General features: G+C 39.8%; 1 protein-coding gene across 1 annotated transcript in view; it reads right to left on the bottom strand.

Annotated features, from left to right (window-relative positions):
• Window positions 1-20742, bottom strand: part of msh3 (mutS homolog 3 (E. coli)) — a 281291-nt gene that overhangs the window by 154535 nt on the left and 106014 nt on the right. Inside the window, exons 16-17 of the mRNA XM_072582322.1 lie at window positions 19725-19789; window positions 2639-2755 (exon numbers count right to left, since the gene is read on the bottom strand). Of these exons, the coding sequence (XP_072438423.1) occupies window positions 2639-2755; window positions 19725-19789 (182 nt within the window). The remainder of the gene's footprint in view (window positions 1-2638; window positions 2756-19724; window positions 19790-20742) is intronic.

Here is a 20742-nt window from a genome sequence, read left to right as displayed (position 1 = left end):
GCCAAAGGAAGTGATGAAGACAGGCGAAATTACAATATATAAAAGACATCTGGATTTATATTGAGGGATATGGGCCAAATGTTGGCAAAGAGGACTAGATCAGATGTCTGGTCGGCGCAGACCAGTTGGATCGAAGGTTTTGTTTCTGTGATGTATGATTCAATGACTCTACAAAGTTTCCTCAATGTCTGAATAGTTACAATTGCACTACAGACACAGCTTTAAAGCAAACATAGTATATATACTCCATGAGCCATCTACCCCCATTAAGCACATTTTAGCACAATTTAAGACTCTGTGCTCTCACTGTAGATTAACTTGTTTGCTAACTGTTCAAGCATGATAGGCTTCATCAGTAGATGTTGTCTCCCTATGGTCATAACATCGCAAGTTAGATGCTTCCTACAATGACTGCTTCAATGCTTGGAAGTGGCTCTGGTGGTCCTCAACCCACAGGAAAGGCACAACCATTTTCAATAATTCCCTTAGTACTGAAGAGTTTTGAGCGAAACGGACAATGTGCAGCGACAAGAAATTACAAAGACGTAGACATCTTTGAAGATGATTGCCATGACTCAACTGGAACAGTGAACCGATAATATAGATTCACAGGTTCAGACATTTACAACACAACTAGAGGTCATTCACTATATTGTGTCTGCACTGGTCAACAAAGACCTGATTCCATCAATGCCATTTTCAAGCTTTGGAAATGCAAATGAATATGTAAATAATATTTGAATGTTACAAGAGTCCTGATGTTTCTTTCAAGTAGTAGACCCTGACCACCCTCTGGATGAAAAAGTCTTCAACTCCCCTCTTAGAATTCTCTCTCTTCCTTAAGTCCATGTCCCTGGTTATTGAATCTTCTACTAATATTAAAAAAAAGGGCCTTCCTATCCATCCTATCTTTGCCCATCATAATCTTACACACCTCTATCAAGTCCCCACTCGACCTTCACTATGCCAAAAAAAATCAATGAGCCCTTTTCTATGTATCTGCATGAAGTGGATTCCATAGGTTTCTGTCCAGTTGGCACTAACTCTAGTAAATGAATATGGAACTTTAATCTGATTTTTAATTGCGCTTTTGATATACTGCATATCTTTTGGAAATCTGTTTGCTGTTCAGATGTTAATCCTGACATGTCACAACAATACAGATCTTTGTTCCCAATTGCTAAGCATATGTTGTGTACTAGATGCACCTGAATTTAGGAATCATAGCTCTGAATGTATTTTAAATTCTGTTACAATGTCTGCTGTGTCCCAATTTAAACTAGTGAATTCTGACAATATGTCTTTAATCATCCTTTTTTGCTACCAATCTGGCACACATCCTGATCACTTGTCTTCCTCAAATGATTTAAAATTGTCTTTCTATAGGGATTTGTCTGCTTGCCAACAAATTGCATTAACAATACTGTCTGATGCCATAACGAATAATGACTTATGAGGATTGTCTCTCACATTTTAGCACAATTTAAGACTCTGTGCTCTCACTGTAGATTAACTTGTTTGCTAACTGTTCAAGCATGATAGGCTTCATCAGTAGATGTTGTCCAATGCTGTCACCATGTCATGTTAAAGATATTGGTCGAATAATCATTTACCTACCAGGAACTCATTAACTCCATGGATTTGCTTAATTCGAGCAGTAAAATGCACAATAAGTTATGAAGTAGACATTACAGCAACCAACTGATTTATGTATGTGCAACTTGCAAACACAAAGCAGGCCAACAGGCAGGCAAAGTCCAGCACTGTATGCACACAGCACGAAGTCCTTAAAAATTAGTTTTCTTAAAGGCGTTGGTCTTTTTACAACATCTTAAATGAACACCGATTTGTTCTTTAAAATGAAATTGGTGTCTGGGCCAGCATTTATTGTCCATCGCTAATTGCCCAGGATCCAACCACTTTAGAAGGCAGTTTAGAGTCAAATATATTACTGAGAGTCTGGAGTCACATGAAGACCTAACCAGAGAAGCAGATTTGTTTCCCTGAAGAATACTAATCAAACAGATGTTTTTACAACAACTGGCTGTCATTATTAGACTAGCCTTTTTCAAACTTCTAGATTTTTATGAACTCAAATTTCACCATCTGACATGGAGGGATTTGAACCCATGTCCCTAGAACATTATTCTGGGGCTCTAGAATACTAGTCATCAGTGACTATTACGACCAAGCCATCACCTCCCCAGAGATCTGTTGTCAAACACTGCAAATATATTGGTCAACAATAGCTCATTCTAGCTACCGGTCATCTGATCATCCCTGCAACCAATTGGATATTTCGGATGATTAACTTGCAACCAAAATTATTTTAATAATATCAAAGTAGTCATGAGTAATGCTAATACTATACATTTAGAAGGTGCAACTATTCAATTTTATTACACCTTAAATGCTAATTTCTCTTCATGTTATTACGAATTCCTTGCTTTCTAACACTGCATAAGTAGCAGAAATATAAAGCATCAACAGAATATGCTTATGCTTTGGAATCTTGAAACTATTTTTCTTTTAAACTGTTGTAAATGCAGTTGATAAATGTTTTAATTTAGTTTTACGTTCCTGTTATCTAACTTCTATAACAAACATTTTAAATTCAAACTTGATACCCATGACGTACTCCAACAACTTCTGCCACTCTGCATTGCAGTCAAGGGCAAGCTGCTCTCGAAGTTGGCACAGACGCTTATACTGCTCCACGATGAATGGAGTATGGAAACGTATGACGGCCTTTGTACTGTAGATGAAAAGAAACGGAAGCAAGGTTATTACTAAAGCAATTGATTCTGTCACTAGTGGAGGAAGTTAGACTCACAAAGACATCTTTTTCTGAATTAGCCTTGAAAAGAATGAATAAAATAGTGCCATTACACACAATCACTTTCTATACCATTCATCATACTAGAAGCAGTACTTGGTAACTATGATGCACACACCTCAGGGCCCAGTGAATACAGACTTCAAAGAAGAAGCCCAATTTTATATTGGAACTTGCTGTTCATGCACTGAAATGAAATATTGAGTAGGCTGCAAAACTGTTACAACATTAAACATGGAACTCTCAATCAATCAATCAGTAATACAAGTTATTTATTTTGGCAAGTTTGCATTAGTGCTCAGAAAACAGCTATTTAAGACAACTCCAATTTTTCTTTAAATGCACAACTGCTGCAGATAGTCACACAATAGCCGGTAAAGGCAGAAGTTGTGTACTGCTGTGTTGAGGCAAATTGCTGATTCCCATCAGTGATTAAATAAAATCATACTGGGTGTGTACACCAAAATCACAGAATGATATACAAGTTTCACCAGTTAGTTCCATTACCCAGTTCTTTTCCTATTGCCCTATAATGAAGGGAATTAAATTTTCTTTTGAATGTGACCAGTTGAGTCTGCTTCCACCTCCCTTTCAGGCAGCGCGTTGCAGATCAGAACAACCCATTGCATAAAACATTTCCTCATGTCACCACCTCATGTTATCAATTAAATCTCTGCTCATTGGATTATTAACACTTTTCAGACACTGGAAAGTTTAGTTTTATTCATGCTATTCTCCTAACCTTTCCTGCTGAGGAGAATAATCAGAGATTCCTGGTCTCTTCACATAAATTTCACATACCCATTACCATTCTGGTTAATCACTTCAATGTGTTGTCTAAGGCCTTGACATTCTGCCCAACAACAGAACACAATACTCGAGTGGATGATGAACCAGTGCTTTATAAAACTTTACCGTTGATTCCTTGTTTTTGCACTTTTATTCCATTAATGGAGCCAAAGATTACATGAGCTTTTTAAATAGTCTCAATTTGCAATCTTGTGTCAAAGTTTTGTATATATACATTCCCAGGTTTTTCTGCTCCTAAATCACCTTTAAAATTCTAGCAGTTATTTCCCATCATCTCTTTTCATATCAAAATGTATCAGCTCACATGCCTCTTGATTCGATTTTATCTGCCACACGTTAGTCTATTTTGGCAGCCTCTCTATGTCTAACTGAAGGCTGCTACCATTCACCACACTGCTTCACTCATTTTCATATTGGAGTTATCTGCAAATTTTGAAACTATACCTAAATCATTAATATGTATCTAAAAGAGCAGTGAGTGCAAACCCAAACTCTATGGAATACCATTACAGGTCATTCTGCTATAAGGTGCGTTTCATTAGTGCAAATTAGCTATAACACGATTGACAAACTGCAGGCTCTGTTTCTAAAGCACATACTTTTAAAGCAGGCATTGGTCATAATGTGATTCTGGCCCCATTAGTTTAAATAGTGCTGCTATTACATGTTTTTCTTATAACACGGGATTGCATGAGAACGAAGTTACCATGTTATAGTAGAACAAGCTATACATACGATCTTTAAGCCTGAAGAACAACTTGAATCTTGATTCACAACTTTTAACGTGAATCTTGGCTTCTATCTCATGCTGCCACTATTTCCTTTAATCCCATGGGTCTTACTTTTGTTTCCAAGTCTATTATATGCTGCTTTGTCAAAAACATTTTTAAAAGTTCCCATACACAGCATCACTTGCAACAAGTACTGAATAAGAGTTTTTGAACTCAAATTGGTAACTCTTGGTCCTCTCTCCACTAATGTTACCAGACCTGCACAGTTTCCCAGCACTTTTTGTTTTAATATCACCTGCAAATCCTCCCTTATAACCCCCATCCATAAATTCAAAGGAATCCTGGGTAGTGCAATCTGGAATAGTTTAAGAAGCAACTGGTTGCTGAAAATAGGGTGGGGAGTGTCTTTCAATATTGTTGAGTTGATGTTCATTCTATAATTATCTTCTGAATACAGAATAAGATCTTTAACTGCTTCCTCCCCCTCTTCTTTTTATTGCCTTCCCTATCAAGAATGGGAGAAACTTTTTATCCAGCTCCCATTGAGAACCTGGCTGGCAGATGGATTTACCAGTTTAACAGATTCTCCCTTCTCATCTCTTCCTCCAATAATTAGCATTTATTTAGTTTGATTCAAAATCATATAAATCGCTCTGAAAATGGGAGCTGGATAAACAGTTTCTCCCACTCTTGGCTGGAAAGGCAATAAAATACAGAGTATGAGGAAGCGATTAAAGATCCAATTCTTCACTCCAACAGTCTAACAGTCTTGGCATTATAGTCATACAACCTCAAAACAGATACTTCGCACCAACCAGTTCCAGTCTTGGCATTATAGTCATACAACCTCAAAACAGATACTTCGCACCAACCAGTTCATGCCCGCCGTAATCCCAAATTAAACTAGTCCCACCTGTTAGCTGCAAATTTGCTTAATATTCCCCCAAAAAGATAGCAGAGGATTAAGAAAAAAAAACAATGCAGATCTGAGGTGATTCCTGAGAAAAATAAGATGCAGAGACAGAAATAAGCAAAATTGACACTGTTTGTATGTTCATCTGTGGATCTCAGGTCAAACAGAAATCCAATGTTTTGCACAGTCAAGATCAGGTGAAGGAAGGAAGTAGGTTTGCTGATAATCTGGAGATAGCCAAAGGATTAAGGGCCTTGATGAAGATATGAAGACGTCATCCTAGATATCTTCAGCAATAATCCGAAGGCTGGCCCACTGCCTGCAGATGACGCTACGGATTCTCAGCGCACAGATAAGGAGAGGGGAAGGGTTAGGGCTGAGGGAGGGAGGTGGATCTGTTGAGGGATTGAGTTGAACTCTGCTGCAGGAGCTATACAATATGTGGGAAGGTGCTCACAAGATGACAAAGTGTAACAGTGCATTAAAGATCGAGGTACACAATTTAAATGCCAGGTATGCAAGGAGGTTTTTTTTTAAAAAATGAAAAATTTCATAACCTGCCTAAAGCATCAAAGTATCTCCATACAGTTTCCCTAAGAAGGTCACCAGCATTTCCTATTTAATACACTCATCACTCTATATTTAGTAAAATCCATGAAGTGCAAATGCATAAGGAGATCTATCTAGAGAACAGAAATCTTGCTGGACAACCTTTACCGTCCAGTCTGTGTTAAAAAGCGTACAGGAAGAAGTACTGTTCAAATAAGATTTCATTTTATTATTTCCATAATGACATTTAGAATACATAATCTAAAAACAACTCAGTTCAAATGTAATCCCTGGTGGCCACTAACACTAAAGGCCTGCATTATACTGGCCCACGGCAAACTGTGCAAGCAGGAAGAGCTCACAATAACTAAACTATAATAACATTATCTCTCTCAAAATAAAACTCACCATTGCCTTTAATTATGTACATATTTGCACTAACTGTATAAATATGATAAGAGCATTCTGCCAAAGACCTAAAACAGCCTTTCACTCTGAGCTTTTATGCACTAAAATAGGCCTTGGCAGAAAATAAGCAGTCTATAGCAGAGCCTGTGGCTCACATTGAAATTCAATGTAACACTTTTGAAGAGTAATAAGATAAACTGATGAACATTGGCAAAGAAAGGACCCCAGCATTCTGTTGGTAAAAATCAACAAGTTACATTGCAAATACCTCCAGAGTTTAGACTTTAAATATAAGTCACTATCAGAATCTGAAAGTGGAAGCAACTCACATGGTAATACAGCTGGTAATTCTAAAATACTACAATCATTTCATGTACCCATAATAGAAGTTACACCATTCATTCAAAAGATTAATTGGCACAAGTAAGAACACCGTTTCGAATTTGAAATTGCAGAATGCGTACAGCATAGAGGGAGGCCACTCTCTCAGAGAGCAGCCCTGTATGTCCAACTGCCTTTCAAGTGGTGATATTTTCTAATCAACCTGTGCAGAGATGCTATTGTACATCTCTGGGGTAGGTGTGACTTGAACCTAGGTTTCCTAGTCCAGAGAGAAGGATATAACCCAACTAGAGCCTTGCCTTTCAACTGTTCATTATAAGGTGGCAAGAAGATATGAATTTAAGAAATAGGGGGTTTAAATGATTTAGCTCCTTCAGGCAACCGCACCATCCAATAAGATCGTGGCTGAAGTCAGCACAGGCTCAACTCCAATGAGCTACTTACTCCAACCCCATCCACCCTGATAATCTGCAGTTCCCTTACAAATCAAAGAATGGAATGTATTCAAAGCTGAGCTAAATAATGATCCAACTTCCATGGACTCCGCGGAAAGAGAATTTCAAAGTTTAAAAGATAAAATTCCTTTCTGTCTCAACTATGACCCTATATTTTGAAATTGTACCCCCTCATGGGAACATCCTCTCAGCATTTACATTGTTGAGTGCCTTCTGAACCGTTTGAAATTTCAGTCAGGTCATCTCTCATTCTTATTTCCACTACCTGTAGTCTGCTTTGCCTTACCTTATGATATCTCCTTTACCTCAGAAGCCAACCTTCTCCAAACAGCCTCCAATGCAAATCTACCCTTCCCTAAACAAGGGGACCAAAAGAGCAGGGTCTATTTCAGGTATAGCCATACGAAAGCACTGTAAAGTTGTAGTAGGACATCTCTACTTTGACACTCTATCACCATGCTATAAAAACATGTTTCCTTGGTCTTCTTAATTATTTGCTGTACCTCAACGCCAACATTTTGTGATTCAGGTTTGAGGATTATCCAGATCTCCCTGTTCTACAGCAGACAGTAAAAAAAAAACACTGTTTCTCTATCCTTCCCACCAAGGTGGACAGACTCACATTTTTCCACAAAATCTCTCATCTGTGAAATGCTTTCCCTACTCCCTTTGGAGACACTTTGTATGCTCCTCACAACTGGTTTGCTCATCTATCGTTGTATCATCAACAAATGTGTTGACCACGCAGGCTGTCCATTCATACAAGTCAATGGTGTGGATGCTCCAGTCAGCAGCAACGCGACAATCCTTTCACAACCCAATGCTTAGGTCCATTTTTTCTAAGATCAGGATGCAGCAGAAAAAGGCTGTGCAGCATCACATTAAAGTCCAGCAGATCGCAGTCGAGTCAGGGGAAGGAGAGGACGCACTAGCTTTTTACCGCACTAGCTGCTGTTTTTGGGTAACTTTAAAGGTGCAGTATTTGAGTATGGCTGAGTGAATTGGTCTATGGGTAAAGTGGGTGAGTGTAGAGGTGGAGTAGGTGGATGAGTGGATAGCCAGGTGAGGAAGTTGGTAAGTAGGTAGTGGAGTGACAGGTGCTGTCAAATGGTCAGGTGTTTGTCTGGTTAAGGGTGGACATTGTCAGTTATTGAGTTACCAATGTGTTCAGACCAGGTTTTAAACCATCTAACACCCCCTGGTTAACTAGTGAGAGAAGGTGTGCATATCTGCCCCAAATCTCTAACTCTAGCTGAGTGGGAGACATTTGCGAAGGGCTCTGAGCAATGTGGATTTGTTCAGTAAAAGTCAAACTTTCTTGGGCAATTCCGACATCAGTCCACATCTCAGGCCTTCTGCACGTTTCTAACATAAATCTTCCGTCATGTGTCTCATCTTGGACAATCCAGAGATCACAAGCTTTGGATCCTGAATGTAGATTGCTAACAACTGACAACCCCCACAGTTAAAATTTCCCAAACGACCCATCTCTCCCAAGTCTCTGCCTCAAACTTAATCAAAGGTACACCACTCCCGATCATGGAATAGAAGAGGCTGTCACTTCCATCCTGGTAAATCACATCCTTCATATAATGTGGTGACCAGAACTGCACACAGTACTCCAGTTGTATTGTAACCATTGTTTCATACAGTTCAAGCAGAACCTCAGTGTTTTTAAGTTCAGAGCTTCAGCTCAGGCAAGAATCTCATATGCACATCAAGGTAGTCTCCATCTTCATTGCATTCTAGGGTCCCACATTCACAGCGCAATCTCTTGCCTTGTTAGTCTTCCCCAAAGACATTATTACACAGACTTTTGCAGGGTGAATTCAATTTGTCATCACTCTGTCCACCTGACCAGTCCAAAGGTATTTTGCTGCAATTTACAGCTATCCTCTTCATTATTTTCCATGCCACCAAGTCCCACATAGACCGCACCTCATCTGCGTCTGTGAGCTCTCTGCTTTCCCTGCTGCTGCTAAGTCTCAGACCAGACTGTCTATTTGTGTCCTCTCTGCTCCTTTTAACCTCATTGTTGCTGCTCCCGAGTCCCATATAGATCCACCATGGTCTATCCACCTCACAGACCTCTCTGCCACTACGACTGGGTCCTGAACAAGACTGCCAGCAGCCAATCTGGTTCTGCCTCACCTCTCCCATTCCTCTAGGCCCCGCTAACCAACTGACTCAGGACCCTAACCCAAACTGCTTTTCCAGTTTACATAACCGGACACGATAACATAAGAAATTAAAGCAGGAGTCCAATCAGTCAACTCCTCCAACCTGCCCCACCATTCTGTAAGATCACGTCTGATCTACCCCAGGCCTCAACTCCTCTTTCAGCCAGTTAGTCACAGTCCTCAGCTTTCCGATATTTCAAAAATCTGTGTACTACTTAGTGATCCAGCCTCCACAACTCTAGGGTAGGGAATTCCACACATTCGCTATTGTCTGTGAGAAGTAACTTCTTCACATATCAGTTTTAAATAGCGTCCCCATATTCTGTAACTATGTTGCATAGTTTGAGAATCCACCTTTGTGGAAACATCGATCTTTTCGAGACCCCCTCAGAATGCTTTAATAAGATCACCACTCATAATTCTAAGATTAATGAATAAAGAGCTATCCTGTTGTTCTTGATAAGTCAACCCCTTCATCTCAGGAATCAGCCAAGTGAATCTCATATCGGTCTTCAAAGACACTATATCCTTTCCTAAATACAGAGACCAAAATTGTACATAGCACTCCAGGTATAGTTTTGCTGTACAGTTGTAAAAGATTTCCAAGTTTTTAAACTCCAACCCTTTTAGCAATAAAGGCAAAACTTACACTTGCCTTTTTGCCTTTTACACTGACTTTTGGTGTTTCATGCACAAAAGGACTCAGATCTTTCTGTGCTGCACTTTTCTAGTCCCTCTCTATTTCAATAATAGTCTCCCTTTTGATTCTTCCTATCAGAGTACATGACTTCACACTTTCCACACATTAAACTCCAACTGCCAATTTTTTCACAATTCACTCAATCTATAGTCTCTAGTGGATTTCATATGTCCTCATCACAATATGCTCACCCAGCTATTTTTGTACTGTCAGCAAATGTGGATATATTATACTTTGTGCCCTCCTCCAAGTCATTCACCTGGATTACAAGTAATTTAGGCCCCAGGATTGACCTTTGTGGAACTCCATTAATTATACCTTTCCAATCCAAAAATACTCATTGATTCAGACTCGGTCTTCTGTGTGTTAACCAATCCTCCTCACTAATTCCTCTTGACTAAATTAATCTCTGAACCTCCCCTGCTCGAACACCAATCCCAATGTCACCAATCTCTCTTGCAGTATCTTATTCATGTTACTACAATGGTAAAACCTCTCTGTATCTTTACTCAGTAGTTGTGTTCCCTCACTGAACCATTTCACCCCATACAGCGGGTCCCAGATTTACAAACAGCTGGTCTACGAACACTTGCACTTAAACAAACGCGATCCCATACAGGGATGTAAGTTTAAAAATCCAACACGTAAACGTTTCTTACACATACAAATTGCTATTTTAATTGTCCTGCATCATGTTCCGATGTGTGTACAAATCGACTTGCAAACAGATTCAAGAACAAAACACAGATTGCCTGTATAGTAAATGCATTCGCAGAGAAATTGATGGAAAGAACAGTGTAACAGTAGAAGGAGATATTGCTCACAACATCCACTCTAACAACAAATACAGTTGTTATAGCAACAAAAAAAGAGGATTTGCCAAAAAAAAAATAAGTATAAAGGAAAGTGGTATATACAAGGTACTCAATTGCAAGAAAACATATGCCATAATGGAGACAAGGTAAAAGTAAGCAACATCGCTGAAAATGAAAAGAAACTGTTAATTACCCAGAGAACATCATGGATGCCCATGAGCTGACAGAGGTATTCAGAGTGATAAGGGCACACAACACTGGTGGCTGCCCTCAGTGTGAAAATGGTTGTAATCTCACATGAACTGGGCTGCCTCTTAATTATTTTTTCTGCTCCATATTCCATTCTCTAGCTATCAACTCTTAACAGCAGTTCTCTGGCACTGAACCAGATGGTCCAGAAAGTTGGATTGTTTTTCACACTGAGGTGAGGTCCCAACCACTTGTTTGTTCCATCACCTTCATCAACCATGTTGATGCAATCTGCCTCAGGACATCTGCTGCTGGAATCCACTTTCATGTTGTCTTTACCTCTGTACCTAACTATTCTAATGCAATCCTGACTGATCTCTCACTTTCTACCCTCCATAATGTCAAAGTCATCCAAATTTCTGCTGCTCTTGTCTACTTGTGTCATGTCTGGCCACTATCACTGATTGCTAGTTTACGGTGGCTCACAGTCAAACAATATTTTTGATTTAAAAGTTCTCATTCTTCTTTTCAAATCACTTCATGGTTTTGTTCATAATTATTTATGTAGTCCCCTCCGTCTCTCAACTATCCATCATATTCCTCTTTTCTGGCTCACTCTGGCCTTTTGGAAATCCCCGATTTTAATTACCCCACCATGGCAAGCTCGGAAATTTTCTGCATAAACCTTGCCTTTTCGCTATCTCAATTTCCTCTTCTAGGACTGTCCTGAAACCTATCATAGCTAGTCATCTAACCTAATACATCCTTATGCGGTTTGGTGTGATATTTTGTTCTACAATACGCTTGTGAAGCACCTTTCAGGTGTGCCTGCAGATGTTGGCCAGCTCAGTCAACAGGGTTACAAGTGAACTATTTTCAGTGACAGACATTGGCATTCTCCACCCAGACTGCATTCTATGTCATTGGTATCTTCAGTGCTTCTTCCAAGTGTTGTTTAACACGGAGAAGTACTGGTTCATCAGCACAGTAAATGGTCATTGGCAAGAAATTACTTTGCCTGTGTTTGGACTGATGTTCTAGCATTTCATGGGATCTGAGGTTAATTTTCAGAACACCCAAGGCCACTCCATGCTAAGGGTCACCACTTACCACCATCTCTTACCAAGTTTGTCTTGCCGCTGCCTAGAGCAGAACTGTTCGACTTTGGCTTGATGAAGGGACTGCACTTTTCCAAAGATGGAACTGTGGTGACAGGTGGGGAATAAAATTGTTCCCAGTTCCCCCAGCATTTATTTTCATCCACCCTCCAAGACTTGATGGCAATGTCAAAAGGCCAAAGTCTGATCCTATGTCAAACAAGCTGCCTCCAGAGGCAATATGTTGCAGTTTATTACTTTTGCTGAATTGAGGCCAGAGATCTAAGTTTGGCTAATCCACTAGCTCTCGCTTTCAGCACAGGCTTGAATAGTCACACTATGCCATAAGGATTTAGTTTTTCAAAAGTGCCACTCTGAAAATGGTCTTGAAGACACAGCTTTTCATGGCTAATCAGTCTTAACAGCAACATGGTGAGCATTGTTAAACTTCATTTGCTTTCATTAGTCATTACTAGTTTATAAAATGTGCTAATTTTTTCAAAAGTACTTTTTAATTAACCTTCCCATGTTTTTGCCATATTGCACACCACGACAAGCTTGGCCCCGCAGAATTGTCCTCCAATCACTTGCAAGTAGTTTTAAACATTTAATTCCATCGCAACTTGTTGCTTACATAACTAGTTCATGCAGTTTCCATTCATGTCCAGAAAGGAATGCAAAATTAATCATAGTTCATGTGGATGTTCTGGTAATTAAATTAATTACATGTTCTGTGTGACAGACTTTACCAGTTTAAGTAGAGGTGCTCAAATGGTAGAGCAAAGCCTATTGTCAAGAGCATTTAAAAGCATTGAAGCTGGTTGAAAGTTTTTTTTGAAACTTAGCACCTTTAGGTTTGACAGGTCAAGATCACTATTTTCTCTCACTCTCATCCGTGCTTTTCCCTTATATTCTCAGTTTTTTTTATCAAAAAGAGTGGGTTTATTGGACTATTATGTGCAAGTTAATTTATGACAGTCAGTTGGATGTGGCTACACTTGCCCAGTACCTGGATAGATCATAGCCATAGTATCACTTGGAATGACTTGTCTTCTCCCTCCCCACCCTCTGGTGTTTCCAGAAAATCTATATTTCTCATCTATATGCTACCCCTTTGCAAAATCACCCAAAATCATGTCAGTCATCACCACAAACTCACCACCCCCTCCCTTAATTCATTCACTGTTGGGAAACCATCTAAGTAATTGCCCAACATTCATTCCTGGCTGAGCAGATATTTCCCCTTAATCTGCTGACTTCTGACCAAACAGGCTTTTGGCCATTTACCCTAATGGCATCTTCTGTGCCTCAGTGTCAAATTATAAAGTTTATATCAAGTGCCTTGGGGTGTTTTATTACATTAAATGTGCTATAGAGTCATAGAATTCCTACAATGTGGAAGCAGGCCATTCAGCCCATTGAGTCCATACCGAGCCTCTGAAAAGCATCCCACCCAGACCCACTTGCCTCCCATATCTCTGTAACCCTGAATTCCCCATGGTGAACCCACCTAGCCTGAACGTGCCTGAACACTATGGGCAATTTAACTTGGCCAATCCCCACCAAACCTTCAGTTCTTTGGACTGTGGGAGGAAACCCACGCAAACACGGGGAGAATGTGTAAATTCAACACAGTCGCCCAAGGCTGGAATTGAACCTGGGTCCCTGGCGCAGTCAGGCAGCAGTGCTAACCACTGAGCAACTGTATATAATACTATACTTGTGTAATTATAAGTTGTTTTCTTTGAAGATTTATTTCACAAACTCCCCTCCAAATGTTACTCCATCACATCAAACAATAAAAGAAATGGTGAGAAGTGGACTGTCTTGCATCTGTTGGACTATAACCCGGTGTCGTGTGATTTCTGAATTTGTCCACCATGGTCCAACACCAACACCTCCACATCATGTTGACGTGATGTACACTAACAATTCAGCAGCACCTACCAAGCCATCTGCTATTTGAATTCACTTTTGGATTTCTTGATGACTTCCTTATGCTGATGTGATCTAGATGTACTCGTTCAATGTTAGGAAACATTTGTTCTGTATCTAATCCAGCAACTTTCAGCACAAAATAAAGACTTTTACATAACCATGTTACTCTGGAAAACTGCCAAACCTTTGGAACTTTTCCACAATCTAAGGATTATCAGAAGATTGCTTCCAGTGCATCCACTATCTCTGCAGCTACTTCCTGGGAGGAGGAGCAGGCAATTCAGCCCCTGGAGTCTTCTCCACCACTTAATGCAATCATTGCTGAGCCGATCTCAGCCTCAACTCCACTTTCCTGCCCACTGTCCATAGCCCTTCAACCCATTACTAACTAAAAATCTGTCTATCTCCTCTAGTGTACTCAATGTCAAAACATCCACCATACTCTGGGACAGTGGTGCCACAAATACTTTGAGAGAAAATATTTCTCCTCAGCTGCTACCCCTTATCCTAAAATTATGACCTCCTGTTCTTAATATCCTAGAATATCCTTTAATACCCTAAGATGTTTAGGGTGTAAATTTGCTCGCTGAGCTGTAGGTTTGATATCCAGACGTTTCATTACCTGGCTAGGTAACATCATCAGTGGCGACCTCTAAGTGAAGTGAAATTGTTGTCTCCTGCTTTCTATTTATATGTTTGTCCTGGATGGGGTTCCTGGGGTTTGTGGTGATGTCATTTCCTGTTTATTTTCTGAGGGGTTGATAGATGGTTGGGGTTGGAGTGTCAGGGCATTAGGAATTCTCTGGCATGTCTTTGCTTAGCCTGTCCCAGGATAGATGTGTTGTCCCAGTCGAATTGGTTTTTTTTTTAAGAGGGGCCTGGCACTCCAACCCCAACGCCATTAACAAACACATAGATCTAGATACCATCTATCAACCCCTCCGAAAATGAACAGGAAATGACATCACCACAAACCCCAGAAACCCCATCCAGGACAAACATATAAATAGAAAGCAGGAGACAACAGCTTCGCTTCACCTGGAGGTCACCACTGATGATGTTACCTAGCCAGGTAATGAAACGTCTGGATATCAAATCTACAGCTCAGCGAGCAAACCTACATCCTCAACCTGAGCTACAAACCTTCACAAACCTTGCAAAAACCCCAAAATGTATTCCATCAGATCTAAGGGCCTTATTGTTTTTTAGCCCTATTAGTTTCCCTTGCACATTTTTCTCCAGTGATAGTTATTGTGTTTATTTATTCTCCTCCTTTTGCCCCTTGAATATTTAGTGATTTTGTGATGCTATCAGTGTCTTCTACTGTAAAAACTAATGCAAAGTATTTATTCAACTCCTGTGCCATTTCCTGGGTCTTCGGTTTTTATAATGCCAGCCTAATTCCTGAAGGGGCCTATGCTCACTTTGAATTCTCGCTTCCTTTAAAATACTTAAAGCAGCTCTTAAGGTTACTTGCAACTTCATTGTCAAAGTTATCTCCCCCCCCTTTAGTACTGACTTGGTCATCTTTTGTTGATTTTAAAAACCTTCCCAATCCTCTGGTTTATCATCAAACATTACACAGATTTTCTTTCAATCTGATGCTGTCCTTAATTTCCCTGGCTAACTACAGTTGATCCATCATCTTCACTGGATTATGTCTTTGCTGTGAGCCAGGATCTGTTTTCTAAATGTCCACTATTGTTCCTCAAACACTTTTGCTGCGAAAATTCTTCCCCAGTCTACTCCAGTTAGCTCATTCCTTTGTAATTACTATTACTTAAATGACAGGAATAATTCTAATTTCCACACCTTGTGCATGAAAAGGTGCTTCTTCATTTCATTTTTAATCTAAAGTATTTTCCCATTAATGTTGAAAGGAGTCTAATGACAACTCTATTCTAGATCAGATGTCCTCCAATGTGTTCATTGTAATTGGGAGTATTTCAGTTGATATACTTATCTGGTTTATCTAACAAACAGCTTGAGGAGACTCCCAGTCAGGTTTCTTCATAATTATTCCTTAAATTTATAATTTTTGGCAGTTAGAAGCAGACAAAACACTTAATTGAAGTTTGTAGTTACACTTCCCCTCCTCCTCCTCCCCCTAAATATTGCAATGTACCCCTTTTCTGTAGCTTTTACCAAGCTTTTATCGCACTAAATCCTTTAATGTGACGTATCAAAAATGACCAGTTGAAGGGCAAAGTTAAAATTTGTTAAAAGGGCAAAATATATGATTCTGGCATTTCCTAGGCCTTTATGCCCTTTATAACCAAGTCACAAACCAATTACAGCAATTTTGAAAGTTGCAGAAAATTAAATGCCAGTTACAAACATGGCCACAATAAGCACAAGTCTCAGTGAACTTTTAAATACATCTATCAACCTCTTCACCCTAATGAATTTTCATTCACAAAAAACGAATTCCACCTTCAAATTAAGTTCAATTCATTGCAACTGCATATTCTTCTGGTGTTTAAATGCATTTGTACCTCCTCTGGACCTTCTATTTCCTTCAATAGACTTTTATGGACAAGCTTCTCCAATTCAAAGTTGCTGAATCTGCATAAATGATTAATTACATGAATTGAAAAGTTATTTTTCATACTTAAGAAACATATCATTTAGGTTTGGTGCTTTCCTTGAGCCCTGACTTTACCTTTTTAAAGTTCAAATGTATTCAAATGCATTTGAGAACATACTTGGACATAACTTCATATCCTCAAACAGGCTCTTTTGCAAATCTGACCTCCAGGTTGTGTCTAAGGAGGAAGCTCTGGGCTTGAAGCAGGAAAGTAATAGACCTTAGAACATAAAATGCTGCCTGATTTGAACATTCTTTCAAACAAACTGCCAAAATGATGCTTGAAGTATTTCAGTATCACAGAACATGATTGCCATGGTAACAATGAACCAGAAGTAAAAGGCTTAGAGGCTATCGTACTTTTCTTAAAAGTCAACTGCTACCTTTTCTTATGCAGTCTTCGAAATGGCTACATCAAAAGTCAAAATTACAATTTGTATCATGCTAGTTTGGCCCAGCTGATTTTGGATTCTCTATTGACTTGAGCACATCACACCAGCACAACAGTGTCATACTGAAGGAGTTCCAGGACTTTTCAGATTTGATATTAAACCAGGTATGGCAACTTATATAACTGATCCTATGATAGTATTTGAAGAGGAGCAGAGAACTCTCCTGCTTCCTAACCAATATTCATTTCCTCAACTATCAAAAACAGGTCATCACTCATTCATTTACTATTTGTGTTTTACTTGCTGTATGCAAAGTGACTGTGGCATTTGTCTATATAAATTATCACATAACCAATGTATCCCATTATTGTAGTGCTTTGAGATGTAATGAATGGTTAATTATATACTACATAAATCCACATTCTTGTTTGTACAAGTTCTAGCCTGTAATTATTATCAATATTCCATGATTTGGAGATGCTAGTGTTGGACTGGGGTGTACAAAGTTAAAAATCACACAACACCAGGTTATAGTCCAACAGGTTTAATTGGAAGCACTAGCTTTCGGAGCACCGCTCCTTCATCAGGTGGTTGTGGAGGACACAATTGTAAAACACAGAATTTATAACAGAAATTTACAGTGTGATGTAACTGAAATTATACACTGAAAAATACCTTGATTGTTTGTTGAGTCTTTCATCTGTTCGAATACCATGATAGTTTCATTTCTTTAATGTGTAAATCACAAAATTTTTAAAAAGTTACATTCTCAGGTTAACTGTAACAATTGGCGTTAGCGAGATAATGTTGAAGGTGTTAGCCCCCCTATGTTCTCCGTCTGTGCCATAATGTTTAGACTGATTCTAATCTAAAAAGTGAGTTAACAGAGTCAGAGTCTCACAATGACAGCATCGCAGCAACAGCCTCAGTACTCAAAAAATGCCAATCTCCAAATACAACTCATCCGCTTTATCCTCGATCACAACTTCTTCACCTTTGACAACCAGTTCTTCATCCAAAAACATGGAACAGTCATGGAGACCAAATTTGCCCCCCAATATGCCAACATCTTCATGCACAGGTTCGAACAAGACTTCTTCTCTACAGAGGACCTCCAATCAACACTATACACCATGTACTTTGACGACATTTTCTTCCTCTGGACCCATGACGAGGAGTCACTGATAAAATTACACAGTGATATCAACAAGGTTCATCCCACTATCAAACTCACCATGGACTACTCTCGACTGTCTGTCTCATTCTTGGACACGTGCATCTCCATCAAGGATGGACACCTCAGCACCAGACTCTACCGCAAACCCACAGACAACCTCACAATGCTACACTTCTCCAGCATCCACCCAAAAAACATTTAAAACAGCCATCCCCTATGGACTAGCCCTATGCGTACACCAGATCTGTTCAGATGAGGAAGAATGTGACGGGCACCTGGAAGTATTCAGGGATGCCCTCACAAGAACTGGGTACAATGCTCAACTCATCGACCGCCAGTTCCAATGTGCCACAGCAAGGAACCGTAATGATCTCGTGCTGCAACTGACAGGGTACACTTCATTGTTCAGTACTTCCCAGGAGCTGAAAAACTACGCCATGTTCTTCGTGACCTGCAACATATTATCAATGAGGATGAGCACCTCCCCAAAGCCTTCCCCAGACCTCCACTGCTTGCCTTTAAACAACCGCCAAACCTCAAATAGATCATTGTTCGTAGCAAGCTTCCTGGCTTTCAGGACAACTCCATACAACCCTGTCACGGTTGGCGCTGCAAGACGTGTCAGAGTGTGGATATGGATACCACCATTACACGTGAGGACACCTCCCACCATGTACATGGCAGGTACTCATGTGACTCAACCAACATTGTCTATCTTATACGTTGGAGGCAAGGATGCCCTGAGGTATGGTACATTGGGGAAACCGAGCAAAGGCTATGGCAACGGATGAATGGGCATCGTACAACAATCAACAGAGAGGAGTGTTCCCTCCCAGCTGGGGAACATTCCAGAGGTCCAGGACCTCAGACCTTCGGGTGACCGTCCTCCAAGGCGGACTTCGGGACAGGCAGCAGCGAAAAGTAGCCGAGCAGAGGCTGATAGCTAAGTTCCGTATCCACAGGGAGGGCCTCAACTGGGACCTTGGGTTCATGTCACACTACAGGTGTCCACCATTGCATTACACACACACACACACACTCTCTCACACTCACAAACCCCCACAGACCGACAGACACACATACACATATATTTTGTGGGGTGAATTTGTACTTGCAGAATTACATTGTACTTTGCTCAAAAACTGCATGAATTCATGTAAGGCTCTGTTAACTCACTTTTTAGATTAGAATCAGTCTAACATTATGGCACAGACAGAGAACACAGGGGGGCTAACACCTTCAACATTATCTGGCTAACACCAACTGTTACAGTTAACCTGAGAATGTAACTTTTAAAAAAATGTTTTTATGATTCACATATGAAGGGAATGAAACTATCATGGTATTCAAACAGATGAAAGACTCAACAAACAATCAAGGTATTTTTCAGTGTATAATTTCAGTTACATCACACTGTAAACTTTTGCTATAAATTTTGTGCCTTACAATTGTGTCCTCCACAACCACCTGATGAAGGAGCAACGCTCCGAAAGCTAGTGCTTCCAATTAAACCTGTTGGACTATAACCTGGTGTTGTGTTAATCAATATTCTAGGTTTTTAAGTAACCTATATGAGCCAAAACTTCAAATTTCATTCATACATACCTTGAAATTTGTGTCCAGTCAGATGGAACGATGGACAACAGAGAGCTTTTGACTTCTATCAGAAACTGGAAGAAAAAAAAACAGTAATAAGAATTTTTTTTAACAAGTAACTAAAATGCACTATTGCGTAACAATATGACAACGTATCCTTTCTAACTGTCACCGTACTTTAGTCAGATTCAGATGGTCTCTATATCACAGATGGTGCTGCATTTACAATGTTGTAATGTTCTCAGAATAGAACCATTTTCATTAGGTATATCTTCAATACTCCTTTCAGAAGAGAGATCCATGCATAAAGGTACACACACGTGCACACACCCTTTTTTAAACATTCAAATTGATTTGTACAGAAAATATCAACAACAGCAATCAAATTTATTTAACTGTAGCTGCATGTTTCGTTGAAATAGGGAATAATGAGAGAGGCAGAACAATAATAGGCAATAAGGTAGTGAAAATAAATCGTGATTCAAAGAGTAAAGCTATTTTAGATTGTTCCTTGCTCTTCTCCATTACTAATCAAAACCCAATATTGCAAAGATCACTTTTACACATGTTCTCCCACAAACATTTGCTCCAATTTGCACGGTTCAAACTGCAGTACCAGATCCAATAGTATGTGGTGAAAAAGGCTCAAGTTCTGGTGAAAAGGGAAGTGGTTTTGACCACACAGAGTCCAAGATATAATGGACCAAACTTTCCAGTAATTGGCAAATGCAGCCTTAATATCAAGGGCTGTCACTCTCACCTCACCTCTAGAGAACCTGGGCAATTCTACACAATGTCAGGGAGATGTCAGTGCTGTACCTAAACTGGATCAAGTTGGCTAGGGCTGCAGCTTGTTCTGACGCACAGGTATTCAGTGCTGTTGCTGAAATGTTGTCAGGGCTCACATCATTTCAGTATCTAATGCCTTCAGCTATCTCGATTCACATGGAGTGTATCAAATTGGCTGAAGGCTGGCATCTTGGCTGCTGAGGATCTTGGGAGGAGATTGTGATGGTTCATCCACTCA

The sequence above is a fragment of the Chiloscyllium punctatum genome, chromosome 2 (genome assembly GCF_047496795.1).
Source record: "Chiloscyllium punctatum isolate Juve2018m chromosome 2, sChiPun1.3, whole genome shotgun sequence".
Lineage (NCBI taxonomy): Eukaryota > Metazoa > Chordata > Chondrichthyes > Orectolobiformes > Hemiscylliidae > Chiloscyllium > Chiloscyllium punctatum.
Note: the sequence above shows the minus strand (reverse complement) of the source record. Positions and strands in the feature narration are given on the sequence as shown.